Genomic DNA, 15,416 nt, shown 5'->3' on the forward strand with positions numbered 1-15,416 from the left:
TGGATTTATCACACAGATCAGACGCTGGAAACTGGATTGGTTCAGCAAGGGAAGCAGCACAGGTTTTGCCCTCCCCCTCCACTATCTGTTCCCGCAAACATCTCGCCTGTAAACTGGTGGGGGAGCTCAGAAAGTGCTAGTCTCTTCCCTTCAGACACTAGCGAGGACTCAGCAAAAGTTCAGCAGCAAAGTACAGAACCACCAGATCTCTGATTGGGCTGCAATTCCCAAACAAGCTCAGCTTTGTCAAGACCAGGAGCTTTCCAGAATATGCGTGGGGATGAGGAGCAAATAACGCAGGGTGAGTGCTGCCTGATGCCAGGAATCCAGCTGACTGCTCTGGGCTATCTCATCCTCTCTTTCAGAACGAGAACATGGGGGACGTGACACCAGCAGAGGAGACTGAGCTCAGGGCTGCTTGCAGCCAGCTCTTTGACTCCAGCATGAGGAATGAAGCAAGAAGACTGAGGACCTTTTGGCAGTGGCCAAGCACCTCACCTGTATCTGCCCGAGATTTGGTCAAGGCTGGCTTTTTCTTTGTGGGTCCAAGAGATGAAGTACAGTGTTTCTGCTGTGGTGGTGTCCTGAAGGACTGGGAACCTGGTGACTGCCCGTTGACAGAGCACCTGAAGTTCTTCCCTTCCTGTAAATTCATTTGTGGTGAGGATGTTGGGAACCAAGAGATGCTTCCTCTTCAGGAAATCTTCGACACTGTGGATGGGCAGTTCCTCAGCCTTTTGCAGGGGATAGACAGTGAGGAGACAGCCCTGCCCAATGAACCAGAGTACCCAGAGATGGTGACAGAGGAGATGAGGCTATCTACATTTCAGAACTGGCCGCAATATACTGACATGCATCCCGAGCAACTGGCTAGAGCAGGGTTCTTTTACACAGGTAGGTACTCTGGGGAAATGTTTTTAAGTCTTATTCAAGTTAACTTTTGAAGGTGTCACTATGTTTTATTGCTTATACAAATACTTATAAGTGTTGTACAGTGCAGTTAGAAACCACATCCTTCAGCCTATGCTGTTTCACTTGCTGCTTGTGCAGAATTCACTTCTACTTTAACTCTGGTTTGGGTACTGAGGGGTCCACTAGTAAGTCCATTCCCTTACCAACAGGAGTGGGGAAAGTGCATTTTTTAAACACGTTTTACTGGCAGAAAAGTGTGTGCTTTAAGATTCGTTGAGACTGTTTATTACTTGCACTTCTAAAAGGACTTGAGGCACTTACTTGGCATGTCATGTTTTCTGTAAGCTCTGTCTTGCTCTGAAGCCTTATCTTCTCAAAAAAACAAATCCGAGTGAAACCTGTAGGTAGTCAGCCTATTTGGCTGTCCTTCTGGCTTGTTGCTGTAAGGACTCTGGTTTTGTAGTACAGAAGTAAAAGAGATACTTTTTCTGAGGAAAATGGGAAATATTTCTTGTTATGTTATACATGTGAGCATCAATATAACATTATTTTTCTGCTTGAGAAGGCTTTGCTGCTTAGACAGTAGGTTTTGTATAAGTATTCCTCCCTGGATTGACCAGTCAGAAAATATTTACAGGACATTAATGCTTGACTGCAGATAAATATTGGGAGGTCCTCCTGTTTTTCAGAAAGCTAGTAACATGTTATTTCTGTGTTACAAGTGTGACTCCTTCCATAATTAGGAATCCATTTGTTTTGTATTTGTACATCAAACATGTGGAAGGGAGTGAGAGGCAAGGTCCGTAAACTTAAAGGTCCCTCAGCAGAAACAAACCTTGAGCATCCTGAATACATCTCGCTCTCGCTGTTAAAGTAAAATTGAATTGCCCCTTTCTCCACTTAAAGAAGGACTATTTGTGGGTAAAGATGGGAATGGGGGGAAAAAAGCCTTAAATGTTGTCATAGCTGGCAAAATCTGAGATGCAACATGGTGGATGACATGCACATAGGAAAGTCTGTCTAAACTGACCTTCTGTTCTTTTAGCTTGAGTTAGAGGAAATGACTGGTTAGTTTTCTGTACTTGTCTAGTAGTTAGTCTCTACTTCTGCAAGACTTTCACTCAAACTGCATAACCTGCATCTTGCTGTAAATCCAGTGAATGCAAAGAATCTGGTACCTGTCTAATTCGAGCACAGTAGCAGGGCCTAAACAACATGCATGCCTAAATGGAAGAGTGTTGTATGTATGTTAGCTTATGTGTTGCTTTTGTCTTCTTATAAATTTTTAAGGCACACAAGACCAGCATGGCCAGGAACACAGAATAAACTATAAAGTTGTGTCTGCAGCTAAAAACCTGTGTGTTCTGTGTTGGACTTGATTTATTGTTTGCAGAGCATCTGTTTGAGAGTCCAGCACAGAGACTTTGGGGACTCTTTAGGCAAGAGCAGTCTGACATGACACTCCTCTGCGGTCACTTGAGCAGGAGAGCTCTGGAATTGAGCATTCGAGTTAAGCCAAACAGTGCTCCTAAATGAGAGTGTTTGCAAGATTGCATTTGTGACCCAAACTCACTGGCAGCCTTTACTGACATTGGTTCACAGCCCTTAGGACAGGCCATTTGTAGACAGTTCTTCTTCACTGTGGTTGGCTTTAATTTTGCTCCTGTGACTTCTGTGAAGAGGAGCACAGGAGCAGGATGGGTCACCTGGGACCATGTTGTGGCAAATTCTTATACCTGTGAGATAGAAGCTGTGTACGTGGTCTGATTGTGCCTGCTGCTGGTTGTGGCAGATTGTCATTAGGTAACAAAGTATGTTTAAAGGTATAATTAATTACAGCTCTACTCTAAATACAGGCAAGAAGAGGGGATTGGATAGGTACGTGCATATCTGCCCACATGCATGCTGCCTATTAGCTTGTGACTCAGTTCTGGAATCAGCTCAGCCAGCCACAGCTCTGGGAGTTCAAACTCTCATCAGATTTTCTGCCTCTATACAACTTGCACAGTGTTGGTAAATTGTCATGTGCTTATCTGTTCTGTCCAATAGCCTGTGTTTTGTGATTAATCTCTTCCCACATTCTCATCCAGGGCTTGTAGAGCATACCCTGTCCAGATGTCAAATAATCTCTTGATGCCTTTTTCAGGACGAGGTGATGTTGTGAGGTGTTTCTACTGTGATGGAGGTGTGAGGAACTGGTCGTTTGGAGATGATCCTTGGAGGGAACATGCCAAATGGTATCCAGGGTAAGTCAGTCTTGGTTGACACATGTCCCTCATAGCAAAACCAAAAGATATGCTCTGCATTCCATGCTGACTTCGTCTTTCATAAAACAGAATTACTCCCAGTTGAGGCAAAAATCGGTCATGGGTGTACTGGTAATAAGCATTGCTTGCAGGCTCTGTTATTAGCTTAGTTCTAGATTATTCTACCTAGCTAGAGCAGGTGAAAAGCTAGTCTGGTATGTTCAATCATGTTTAACTGCATAAACTGCTGCAATATTATGTAACCTTCTAGAAATTCCCAGAATCTCAAGAGAAAGGTTCTGAATCCTCAAGGTCAACGTTGCACAGCGAGGAACCATCTTCAGATCCTGCTATGGGTCAAGATAGAAAACTTGATTCTAGGTTGGCCACTTAGTCTGTACTGACTTCCAAAAGTGCCTTCCTCCCACTCTCCCCTCACATGTTGAAAGAACCAAGGATTGGCCTGAAAACCTAATCATCATATCTTCAATTGCCTCTCCTCTCCTGTTTCTTCATTTCAACCCCTCACCCCCCAAAAAGCAGATGTTTGGTGTCTCTCTGCATATATTATCCCTTACAATAGTTTGCTGTCCCCAGCACAGTCATCTTCAGTCCCCTTGGGCTTCTTCTCAGGTATCACCACATCTTCTATTCCAAAGGCTGATTTATCACTGGAGCATTCTGTGTTAATGAAACCTACTGGATGATGGTTGTCTAAGCTATAATCAGTTTTTTAAAGAGAACTGTACAAGGAAAGGTGACAAAGCTTAAATATTTAGACCCTCTCGTTTTAAAAGCAAAATGAAATGTTTGAGCTCAGGTATACTGGCACAGTTCAGACCTGAGATTTTTCTAATTCGACCTAGAGTTCACTGTCCAAAGGTTCAGTTAAAATCACTTTCTTTGACGTTAAACAGCAGCTTTGGTTTCTACTACTCTGAGATACAAAATCAAAGATGATATAAACCTTGTTTTTCTGTAGCAGTTCTCATATTTTTATGTGAACTGGTCTATTATCACATTTTCTGTTGTATGTTCCAAAGGATGTAGCAACTGAGCTCATCTTGGGCCAAACGTGAAGACTGAATTAAGGGGGGGATCATGAGCCTCTCGCTGTTGCTTTCATGCAAGGAGGAAAGGGGAAAAAAAGACCATGATACTCCATCTTTAATGAATATAGCAGTTTGCTCATAACCTGATAGCACACTTCGCTTCTCAAATTCAAACTACTACTTTTACTTGAGAGATCTTCTAATGTATTTAAATATTTCTATTTATAGGTGTGAATTTTTATTGCGGTCAAGGGGGAGAGAGTTTGTTAGCAGTGTTCAGGAGTCCTTTTCTACCACCCTGCTATCTCCAGTGAGTCATTAATATTTTGTGTGTGGTGGATGGGGGTTTGGTAGATAGGGGGAGTTTTGAACACATGCTTCTCTTTTGTGACTATCTTGTGACGTTTTCAGAGAGATTCCTGGGATCAGACTGAACAGGATTCCTCTGCTTCCCAAGGTCAGTGCTATAGTTACATGATGTTTTGTTTTCTGTTGAAAGTGGTGTAGTCTTACTTCTAGCCCAAGCCAGTAACTGTGTTCTCTGTAGACATGGTGTTTGTGAGATGTTTTGATATTCTAGAAGCTGTTCACTTTATTTTTAGGGTACGGTCTCTAGCACAAGAGGCAGAATTGCTTACTCTTGTAAGACCTCTTAGTCTAAGACCAGAGACATTTAGCTAGTTTGGATAATGATGTGACTTTTGGGTGCTTGCCGAACATTCCTTTGACTTGTGCATGCTCTTGATGTTGTTGTCTGTCTGTAGAGTCTTTCAGACTACAGCAGTTTAAACATACTTGACAGGAGACCAGAGAAAAACTAGAGAATCTAGTTATTCATGAAAATGTTGATCCTGAGGATCTATTCCCATTCATCAGCTCCTCCTGGAAATTTATGTAGGTTCTATTTGGCTCCCTTAACAGTGGAAAACTGTTTTTTCTCATTCTCTTGAGGAGCCTATCTGATAGGATGAGGTTAAGAAAGACTTAAGCCTTTAAATGGACTGCCAGCTGAGTTTCCCACTTCTGTCATTTCTGATGAATGCTTGAGCTAGACTATGAGGTAGGAGAGACTTCAATTGAGATGTTCCACTTGATCGTCATGAAAGCAGTTTCAAGACTTCTGTTCTGGGATATGAAAACAAAGATAAGGATTCTGGACTGGGGCCGAACATGGGAGGCTTGGTTTGCTGATACAACAGGATAAACCATCCAAAATTAGTCTCTTGGATTTTATGAAATTGCTTTTGATGACTTCCTTGTGAATTATGATTAGGAGTGAAAGTGTAAATCTGTATGTTGATTTAGCTATCTATATAGCTTGAGGAATGTTCTAAAATATATTAATGCCATTTTATATATACCAGCCTCAGGAACTGGCATACCTTTTTGCCCAAAGTTCTGTCTTTATGGTAAAGTGTCTGCTCACTGCTTTACAGATCCTCTGAGGAATTGGGAATTGCAGGCTCTTCCTTCTCTGGATCAGTTTACCATAGTGCAGAATGTCCTGCAGATGGGCTTTGACCCCACCTGGGTAGCTAACCTGGTAGAGAATAAATACGTGCTGACTGGGACTTTCTACCTTTCTGAGTCTGAACTGATTTCTGATCTGCTTCAGCCAGATTGGGAAGAGAGCAGCAGTGCAGAGGAAAGCAGAGGTATGCCTGACTCGCACACCCATGTTCTTGGTGGATGTTTAGCCCCTTATTCACTTCATTTTGAGCACTGTTGTGAGTGTCTTGCGGGTCTACCTTCTCTCTTCCTAGTCTGGAATTAAGACTAGTAATGTACCCAAGCCTGCCTTTCTGTGAGAGGCTGAAGAATGAGGTTCTGTTTTAAAGAAACTTGAAGGAGCTGTGATTACTGGGGTATCGGGAACTGTATCTGCCTCCAGTAGCCTATGGTGGAGATATCATCAATATTTTCTGTTGCCTTTAGACCTGCAACAGCAGACAGCTGCTTGATATGGAGGCTTGTGTACAAATTCACATCTGGTGCAGCACAGACAGAGCAGTTTACTGAAACAAGGCTTCTAGGATGGATTGAGTTCTCCAAGCCTATTTAAAATTGAGTCAGTGGCTTGATCAGAAATAGCCATACTTGTTTGTTTGGATAATATATATTCTTTTTATCTATGTTATCTGTCTTGTGTTATCTGTTTTGTGGAGTCTGCCGAGTGAAGTTTATTTGAAGATGCAGTTCCATACAGGCTTTCTCTGATAGCAAGCCTGGTTTCCAAGGTTCCTGTCTCCATATCATGGTCTGCCATCTCTTTAGCTAAGGCAAGAAAAAAAGAAATTACACAAAACTGAAAGTGTGATTAAATAGAATAGTAGCACAGGAGCAGGAATGAGCAGCTGGTGGCTTCTGCTGTCTGATAGATAAACCAGCTTTGAGGAGACAATGTGATGCGGACACGTTTTGGTAGGAAGGTTAACATACCTAGTGACTGAAGCACCCCAGAGAGCATCAGCTTCGCCAGGCTGAATGTGTGAAGTTAACAGCGACGTGAAGAGGTGTTTAACCTAAGGCTCCTGAAATCCAGGCTATTTCATCTTTTTAAACAGCACTGTCTGAAGTGGGAGGGAAGGGGTAGCGTTTAATGCCATCTTCTTTCCTGGTTATACAGATGCTGTTCAGAGAGAGGCTGAAACATCAAGTTCAAGAGAAGAAATGCAGTCTGTGCAACAAAAGGAATCAGGTGCAGTGGGCTGGCAGTGGTGGTGAAATTGAGCCTAGGCGTAACTGGGATGATTTTTATAGCAATGGTATCAGTGGTCATTGTATACATTTTGTTTTTTAATCCTGAAGGGGAATGTGTGCTAGCTTGAATCATAACTGAACATAGAGACCCTTATTTAGGAATTATAGTTCCACTGTGAAGCAGACCGTTATACAAAATATATTTTTTATCAGGGTACTTTACATATTACAGTAAAAAGATGTTGATTTCGGTCCCTGCTCAGTCCAGCATGTGTAGATAAGCCAGAGTCTATAATAGCTGTAGTTTTTCAGTTTAAATGAAATTTGCCTGAGAGGTACATTTGCCATCTTCACAGTCAGTCTCTGAACAAAATGATGAGTGAGTTGCTGTATGACTTACTAAGGTGGCACTCTGGAGCTCTTATAATACTAAGTTTGGGCTTTTTTTTTTTTTTTTTCTTTTTTTGGTAAAGATGAGTCTCGGATGAGCACAGAAGAACAGCTCCGACGCCTGCAAGAGGAAAGGATGTGCAAAGTGTGCATGGACAGAGATGTGTCTGTTGTGTTTGTTCCTTGTGGCCACCTGGTAGCTTGTGGAGAATGTGCCCTCAATCTGAGATTGTGTCCAATCTGCAGAGCGGTCATCCAGGGAAATGTGAGGACTTTCATGTCCTGAACCATGATGTGCCTAAGGGGAGAGATAACTCTATACAACTTATTCGTAACACCTCAGAGGAAGAACATAAGTAAATAGTTCGATTGATGCTGGAGTCATCTTATTTGCAGGGTAGCTTGATCTAAGTATAAAAACTCAAGAAATGTGTCTCCTATGCACAGTGTTTCTAGTAAGAGTCGCTGGTTTGCTGTACTCTTGCTTATTTTGCTGCAGAACTGCTCCAGAAGAACTCTGCTGGCTTCTTTTGTCCTCCAAAAAGAGGCTTTTGAGAGCTTCTCCAAATTCTTGCCTTCTCAAATGAATCCCTGCTCTGTGTTGAAATCAAGGGCTGTTTTCAGTAGACTGTCTCTGGTTCTTTTTCTCGCATTTAGCAGTTGTTTAGAGATTCTTCTAGGGTTGATGGCTTTCTTCAGTAAGTCTGAGTCAAAATGGGAGTGTTTTTATACAAAATGAGTTCCGTTGCAATGAGAATACTCAGCAGCAATGTATTGTGGGGGAAGGAGAATCGAGCTTTTTCTTCTGAACTCTTTGCTGTCTTCCCCCTCCCCCTTGTTGAATTTTCAACAATTGACAGAATGTTTCAGTAACACTCAAATCCACATAACTAAGTGAAAAGCCTGGCCTGTTGTAGACTTTCCAACCTCTTTACTCTCAGCTAACCTTCCTAGAGAGAAGGTGAAAGGCACTTCGGTCAGGGTCACTAGATGATCTGGAAGCTTCTTACAGAGCCTCTTCCCTGGCTGTTGAGTACTGTCCTACTAGAAGATAACCACAGAAACTTACCTTTTTAGAACTTCTGTTTGCTGGCTGAACAGATGATTCTTAAATGGAACATTCTATGATGTAGCAAAAGAGAAAGTTTTGTCAATACTATAGCTTGTTAACTGCAGGGGAAAGAAGATATGTTTTTAAAACTAATTGTTCTTTTTCACCGAATAAAAAGTTTCTTTTATTTATCTTTCAGAGGTCTGAATATCTGATTCTAGTATCATGCTGACCAGGGGGAAAGGGGTGTGGTGGTGTCCTAAGATGTTAGAGCAGCATCAGACTATAGATCACTTGAACTAGTTTTCTTCAGTACTACGTGGGCATGAGTGAGTGAAGCAACTGTTCTTACCATCCGTTAGTTTCCTTTGAATTCACAAGAGAGTGTGTGGGTCCTTCAGACTCTCTTAACTGCAGAAGAAGGGGTATGGATGCAGGAGGATAAGGACCCGATACTCGACGCTCTGTAAGTGGTGAATAATTCTGCATCTGAATTTGATGCAGAGTTTTGGTACATGGCTCTTAAACAAATTTGTAGAGACTGGAGCAGTGGCTCTGGGGTTGCTTCTGTTTGGTTCCAGCCCTGGATACTCAACAGCATTATAGGCTTGTTTCTGAGCAACTTTAAGGTGTCAGTTATCCCTGAAACACATGGGAGGGCAGATGTCTTCACCCTTGCCTTCAGAAGAAGATAATATTAATGCAGCAATTGGCAAAGATGAGAGGAATTACTAGTTGAGCAGTTTAAACTCTCCAACTCTTGGAGGAATTGATGGGCCTTTGCCAGACAGCAGCTTTCACAGGGAACAGAATTGTACTACCACACTGAACTGTCCATTGTGTCTGGGTTCAAGCAATCACTGGCTTTATTTTGCCTCTGTAAATGACAGCAAAACTTACAGTTTAAGTAGATGCTCTAATCTAAGAAGGGAAAATAAAACCAGCTCAGTGTTGGAAGAGTTATTTCCTCATCTATAATAGTTATTTCCTATAATATAACTTCAGCTCAGCATGGCTGGAACCTAGCCTGAGCATCATCAGGACTACAAGGCTGTAAATATACCAGCTATTTCAGGGGCTTCTTTTATTTAGCACTTTGAAAATTGTGGGTTTTCCACATCTGGAAGAGTAGAGCCATTATTTCTGTGGGAAGATGTCTCTTTGGAAACAGGCATGCATTTTTTTGACTAGCAATATCTCAAGTGGTGCCTGTTCCCAACAGAGGGCACTCCTGGCCTGGCCATCAGGGAACCCGCTGGAGCAAAACCTTCAGCTGCTCCTTACTCTTACAGAAGGCTGGAGATGCACCCGACTGAGTCCCAACCCTTGCTGAACAGGGTCGTTGCATGACCTTGCCACACTTCGAGTGGGTCAGGCATAGCAGACCAGGAGGAAGGGTTGTCAGAGTATGAAGGATGAATGGCTCTGCTAATGAAAACTAGAGGCTGTAATTAAGCATGGAATATGACCTGTGGTAGCTTATATGCTTTCTTCTTAGACTGATTTTTTTTTGATGATTTATAACATTGATACTAGATGTTATAGGCTTACTTGAACATTTATTTTACTTCTATTAAAAGATACTTATTTACCTGCGTTCATCATAACAGTGGTAGTTATGAAGCTACTTGATCATCACATCTGTATTTATTTAATTGATCTTTACCAGTGTGTATTAAAGTCAAGAGGCGTGCCATTAAGTGCATAGTGTGATGCTTAATCTCTGTAGAGTACTTGATGAGTGCTTTTGATCAGTTTTATTAGTAAATGTGGCATCAAGGCTTGGTCAGTTTGAGAGGCATAGTGTTAAAAATGTGCAGACTTCAGAATAATTCAAAGACTTCCTTTTGACTTCAAACTACTGTCTAGAATGCCTTCCTGAAACTACTAGTAAAATGTTTCAGCTGTTCAAAGCTGAAACTGTGCTTTCTCCACCATCTGTGCTGAATTTTGATTGCTTTCAAATAAGGCCAATCAAGAATGCTAGTATCTGATAGACAACATCTCTGAGGAAAAGAAAGCATATTAAACCAAAAAGTGTAAAGTCAGTGTTTTTCTGATGAGGAAAGGGAAGATTAATTTCAAAAGCCTCAAATAAATGAGATCTTTCATGGAACAATCTCATTGACTAGAGGAGATGTGTTCTTTTATTCCTTTTTCTTCCTCTCCAGGGAACATCAGGTGGGCAAGTAGGAATGAGTGTATTACAGAAATGAACTGAATCAAAGAAGAGGTGGAGGAAGTGCTGAGAGATCGTGTATGCTCACTGCTGTGCATGCTGTCTAAACGGTGCAGTAGCTTGTGTTCCAGTACCATACTTTTTTTAACTTGGTAGTGGCACAGTATTGACTAATATGGGAGGTAGTTATGTTTTGTTGGGCAGAGCTGTTTTAAAGAAGGTCGAACTTTTTCTTTCTCAAATGATGAAACTAATATCAAACCAACTGTCAGCTGTCCTGCTCAGTCAGAAGCTGTGGCTTCTACTGGTCGAAAGAAGGAAAAACCTGCAGAAAACATTTTTTTTTTTTTTTTTTTTTTTTTTTTTTTTACTCACAGCTGCATCTGATCTGAACTCAGGATGTTAGGTTGCAGTGGGTATCTGGAATGGAAGTTGCACAGAAACAAAAACTGTTCTCTTAGTGCTTAAAGTTTGGGGTTTATAGAAGAAGATTTTGCTTCCTGGGCCTTCTGGAGTGGGACAAAGAAAGGTGCATCATTCTGTCTTTGACTTAGCACTTAATGTTTTTATTTCTTTAAATTCTCCCCTCACACTTCCCCTCCCTAGCATGGCTTCTATCTTGACTCTTGTGAAAAGCATTACTCAGAAATGTCAAGTAATCTCAAATAGATTAGTCAAGACAATGAAGAATTACAACAGCACTTGGAATGTGCCAGCCAAAGAATGCCACGGATGGCTGACAAGTGCTCTCTCTCTGCTTGACACAACATGCTGGGAGATGTAGCTAACAAAACCGACATTGTTTTCTGTTTGTTTTTTTTTGTTTTTTTTTTTTTTTTAATTAATTGCTGCAGCTCATTAATGCAACTTAATTACACTTATATTCCCCCTTTCCTTCAGCCCATTCCCTCCCCTCAAAATTATCCTGTCACAAAAAACCCCTTCCAACAGGATGTTGCCAGGCTTGTGCCTGGAATAAGCGTGACTGCTTGGTGAAGAAGGCAGGTACAAAAACATCTATGATCCATGAAGAACTAGGCATTTTTCCAGTGTTCTGCAGCAGGCTTTCAGCTGTGTATACGGCTACACCAGTGTTAATTTAATGTAGATGGGCAAACCCAGAGTAAACTACAACTGCTCTGAGAATGGCTTGGCATGTTGAAATGGGGCTAAGCTCCATTCTGAGTAAAGATTTGGTGCTTGTACTAGTTTTTAGCTGTTCAGCATTAGAGGAGTTAGGTCACAGAACACTGAAATCCAGGACAAATGCCTACTGCTAAGGCGCCAACCATGTCTATAGAACAGAGAACGAAGAAGGGTGTCCTGGGTGGGTGGGAGAAGAAGGGAAGAGCTCTCATCTATAACTTAAAAAAAAAAAAAACAACTAAATAATTCAAACGTAAATATCCCTCTCCTAGTTCTATACAGGCAGAGAGGAGATTAAACTGTGTTAGGGGATTTAGGCTCTTTTCAGAACAAGGGAAAGGAGAAGGAAAGAAATTAACTACAGAACCTATGAGATGTCCCAGGGTGTTATACAGTGCTTCCTCCTTTATGGATCCATGGCGCAAGGAAGCAGCTCCGACTTCAACTGTATCTCTTGAGAGAGGCTCTTGGTGAACTGGTTCTGCCTGAGCTCTTCAGGCCCGTGCCATTTATTGGCTAGTACCACCAGACTGTGGTCGGAATGGTTCATCAGGGCACTTGGAGAATCAAAAGCCAACCGCATGGCCATTCTTCAATGTACATTCATTGCATTTGAAAAGAAGACAAGGAACAAAAAATGGAATGGAGTTCACCATCCTCATTTCCTCTGCCAAAGATCCAGGCTGCAGGGGCTTGTTTCCTGCAGCACCTTTGATGGTGGAGTGCAAGGTTTATCCATCCTCTGGCTCCTCTTTATTTACGCAGGCCTGTAGAGGGGGAAAAAGTGAAGGCAGGCAATCAATATGGAACAAGTACTAAGTTGTTTACTTAAGATAACAAAAATGGTGTGGAAATAACGAAGGCAAAATGGTTTGCTTGTTTTTTCCTGTTCCAGGTTTTAAAATAGGATTGACTATAGGTGAGGAATAAGATTGAGAGCTCAGAGATAATGTGGTTAAGTTGTCTTCAGGTTTGGAAAGAATGCTATGCATATACCAGACCTGAATATACTGCAGTTAGACTAAGGAATAGATGTGAGCCAAAGTGTTAGATCTAGGTATCCTCAGCATTTGAAGCTGCATAAAATTTGGTTAGGAATTTTAAAAGCTAGGGGTCATCTCTAGAATGATGTAGCTTCTTGAAATTGCAGTGATGTGCTTTTTGTATAGGTTCAGCAGTACAAGCGGATCTACTTGTGTAGCCAGCAGTAAAGATGAGTGAATGTTTTCAGCTGAAACATCACCTCTTTAAACATGCAGCTTCAGGTTGATCAAAACAGTTTGCAAATTCATGTTGATATTCAGCAAATTGTTTGTTTGGGAAAAAGTCTACCTAGAAAAAAAAAAAAAAGCAGAAGCATTTTGTTTTGTGTTTTTTCTCTCCTCAAAACAAAGTGGGATTTTTTTCCTGTTTAAGTAAAAGTTGCCTTTGTAAAGTATTCTGATGATCAAACAAAGTGTGGAGGGAGTGAGGGGAAAACAATCCTAAAGGAGCTCCCCTTCCCCTCCCTCCCCAAGTGTTTTAATGTGGATATTGACTTTTTTTTTTTTTTTTTAACTGAAAAATGTTATTTGTGTACTTGTACCTGTCAGTTGATCTACTGAAGAACCTACTTTCAACCTACAAGTGGATGACTTATATGGGGTCTAGTCCTTTAATGCTGCATGCTCACAGCTGCTTCATGCCTATGGCTAGCAGACTGCACCACAAAAGAACTGATGAGGGAATAGTAAAGTGAGCAATCACCAACTGGAGCCTTAGATCATTCAATTAACCAATACTTCCTGTTGCTACCCTGTCAATACTGAAGTCTACATCTGATAAAATCACACCCTATGTTACCATAGGGCCCTTTCCACTGGTAGATCTGAACAAAGCCAAGTCAGTGAAATCTGGCTGCACAACTAAAAATCAAATTAAAGCTCTTAAGCCATTACTGTAATATAGTAGTTGGGGTGCCAGATCACAGTGAGTGTCGTGGACTGGAGCCTTACAACTGTGCAATTCACTGCTTGGCCTTATAAATACAGCCTTAAAAGGCAGGAAGATCTATTGCTCATCTCTCTACCTTTTAAATAAATAGAAGCTACCTCCTGTCATCCGCTGGGTTCTTGATTTAGCACTGAATCATGTACAAAATCATGCTTTGAGACTGCTCTGCTTTATAATGGAGATTGCACAGTGCTGCTTTCTGAACAAATCCAGAGAATGATGTCAAAGGACTGAATGGATGCAGCAGGCAGGAAGTGCTGACAAATGATGATGATCTGGGCCTCCTCCTGCCTTGGCAGGTATAGCAGGGTACTTGGAGATAACAGCTGTAGTCAGAAACTTCAGAGTGGTCTTGGTTAACCCTTTCTCAGTTCTCAGTGCAAGAATACTTCCTTGCCTCAAATGCTGAGAATTCTATTCCTACAAGTGAACAAGAAGACAAGCAAGCCAGAGCTGATGTCCTGTCTTGTGTAGCCTGAGAGTGGTGCAAGCAAGCGCAGCCTGAATTTGAGCTGTAGCCAAGGGTGGGCTAAGAGCTCAGCCTTTCTTTCCTGAAAACACATTGGAAATGTTCTCTTTCGGCCTCAGAAGACTAACTTTGGTTTTCAATAAGTGATTTATTATCCTTTGGCTAAACAGTTTGACCCAGAACTTCATGCACTAAAGACTTTAACATACCTTCTATGAAGATTTCCAGTGTATTATAGTTAGTGCAGTACCTTGATTGGTAAGCAGCAGTGAGATTAAAGGTAATTCTATTACACGGTAAAACTTCCAGAACACTTTTTTTCATGATAATTTGAGTCTCTTTTACTTAAGCTTGTGACTTGAAATAGGAACTACCACAACCAAACCCCTCTGGAGTTAATGAAATGTAGAACAGAAGCAGTTGTGGAACTTGAAATAGAAACAACTGTATTTATAGAACATCATTGCTGCTGTGTGAGTGGTGGAGGTGCTAATTAAGATGAAGCACACTTAAATCATGCCTTTGTAAGCTTTTGTTGTTGTTGTTACTTTTTTTTTTTTTTTTTTTAAGAAAAATAACACCCAATTTGATAATTTGTAAGGTTTTCTACTAACTGGAGGCTTGCAAGTGAAGTCAAGGAGGTCAAATTACTCTGATAAAGCTGGAAGATAACTGGATTGTGGTCTGGAAGTACCTATGATCAGTAATAGGTTGGGTAGATGTTTTTTTCTCTTAGTAAGAGACAAAGGTATTTAAGAACTTCTTTCAGTGCAGTGGATGGAAGCTGAAGGCTAGAAATGGGGTGTACATTTTGAATGCTGAATTTAGCAGCTGATAACCACTGAAGTATGCTGCCATGGAACACAGCAGTTTCCCTTTAATATCTTTGAACCGTGACAGCATATTTAAAAGTTAACTCACAGGCTATGTGCTTGATTCAGAGGTTATGAGGGTTGGTCTTGGACCATGCTCATCAGTCTCAGTCAATGTCACTGTTTTGTGGGGCCTTCAAATCTATGAAAATTTATAAATTTGGAGAGATGAAGAAGAGAGACTAGGGAAAAATGCAAGCCAGGACAAGGGAAAGGACACATTAGGAGGAGAGGAAAGAGTGTGATCTCATCAGAAAAGGATAGATAAAACTGGAGTGACCAGGATAATTCCATTAGGGAATGAAGGAAAGTGATCCTGTTAAGAGAGTTGTGGCAACAGGGCACTGTCAGGAGAGCAGCTGACTACTGACAATGGGGTGATGCCATCCTAAAATTGAAAGTTCATG

General features: G+C 41.3%; 2 protein-coding genes across 5 annotated transcripts in view; one reads left to right on the forward strand and one right to left on the reverse strand.

The window, feature by feature from the left end:
* Positions 1–347: 347 nt before the first annotated feature.
* Positions 348–8,542, forward strand: BIRC7 (baculoviral IAP repeat containing 7). Of its 2 annotated transcripts, XM_033010420.2 has the most exons (7): positions 348–894; positions 3,059–3,158; positions 4,439–4,520; positions 4,622–4,667; positions 5,647–5,865; positions 6,837–6,908; positions 7,384–8,542. In XM_033010420.2, the coding sequence occupies exons 1-7, from the start codon at positions 375–377 to the stop codon at positions 7,584–7,586; spliced, it is 1,242 nt and encodes a 413-aa protein (XP_032866311.2). In that variant the 5' UTR covers positions 348–374; the 3' UTR covers positions 7,587–8,542. The 2 variants fall into 2 exon arrangements, with proteins under 2 accessions (XP_032866311.2, XP_009965318.3); XM_009967016.3 differs by lacking the exon at positions 5,647–5,865 and having other exon boundaries at positions 374–894.
* Positions 8,543–11,343: 2,801 nt separating this feature from the next.
* The window catches only part of NKAIN4 (sodium/potassium transporting ATPase interacting 4), a 52,565-nt gene continuing 48,492 nt past the window's right edge, over positions 11,344–15,416 (reverse strand). For 2 of the 3 annotated variants that reach the window (XM_033010422.2, XM_033010421.2), the window contains one exon: positions 11,344–12,443. In XM_033010422.2, coding sequence (XP_032866313.1) covers positions 12,430–12,443 — 14 coding nt within the window. In that variant the 3' untranslated portion in view covers positions 11,344–12,429. Of the gene's footprint in view, positions 12,444–12,919; positions 13,009–15,416 lie in introns of all 3 variants that reach the window. The other variant, XR_004409620.2, reaches the window with a different exon arrangement.

The sequence above is a fragment of the Tyto alba genome, unplaced genomic scaffold, assembly GCF_018691265.1.
Source record: "Tyto alba isolate M040663 unplaced genomic scaffold, T.alba_DEE_v4.0 Super-Scaffold_33, whole genome shotgun sequence".
In the NCBI taxonomy this organism is placed as follows: Eukaryota; Metazoa; Chordata; class Aves; order Strigiformes; family Tytonidae; genus Tyto; species Tyto alba.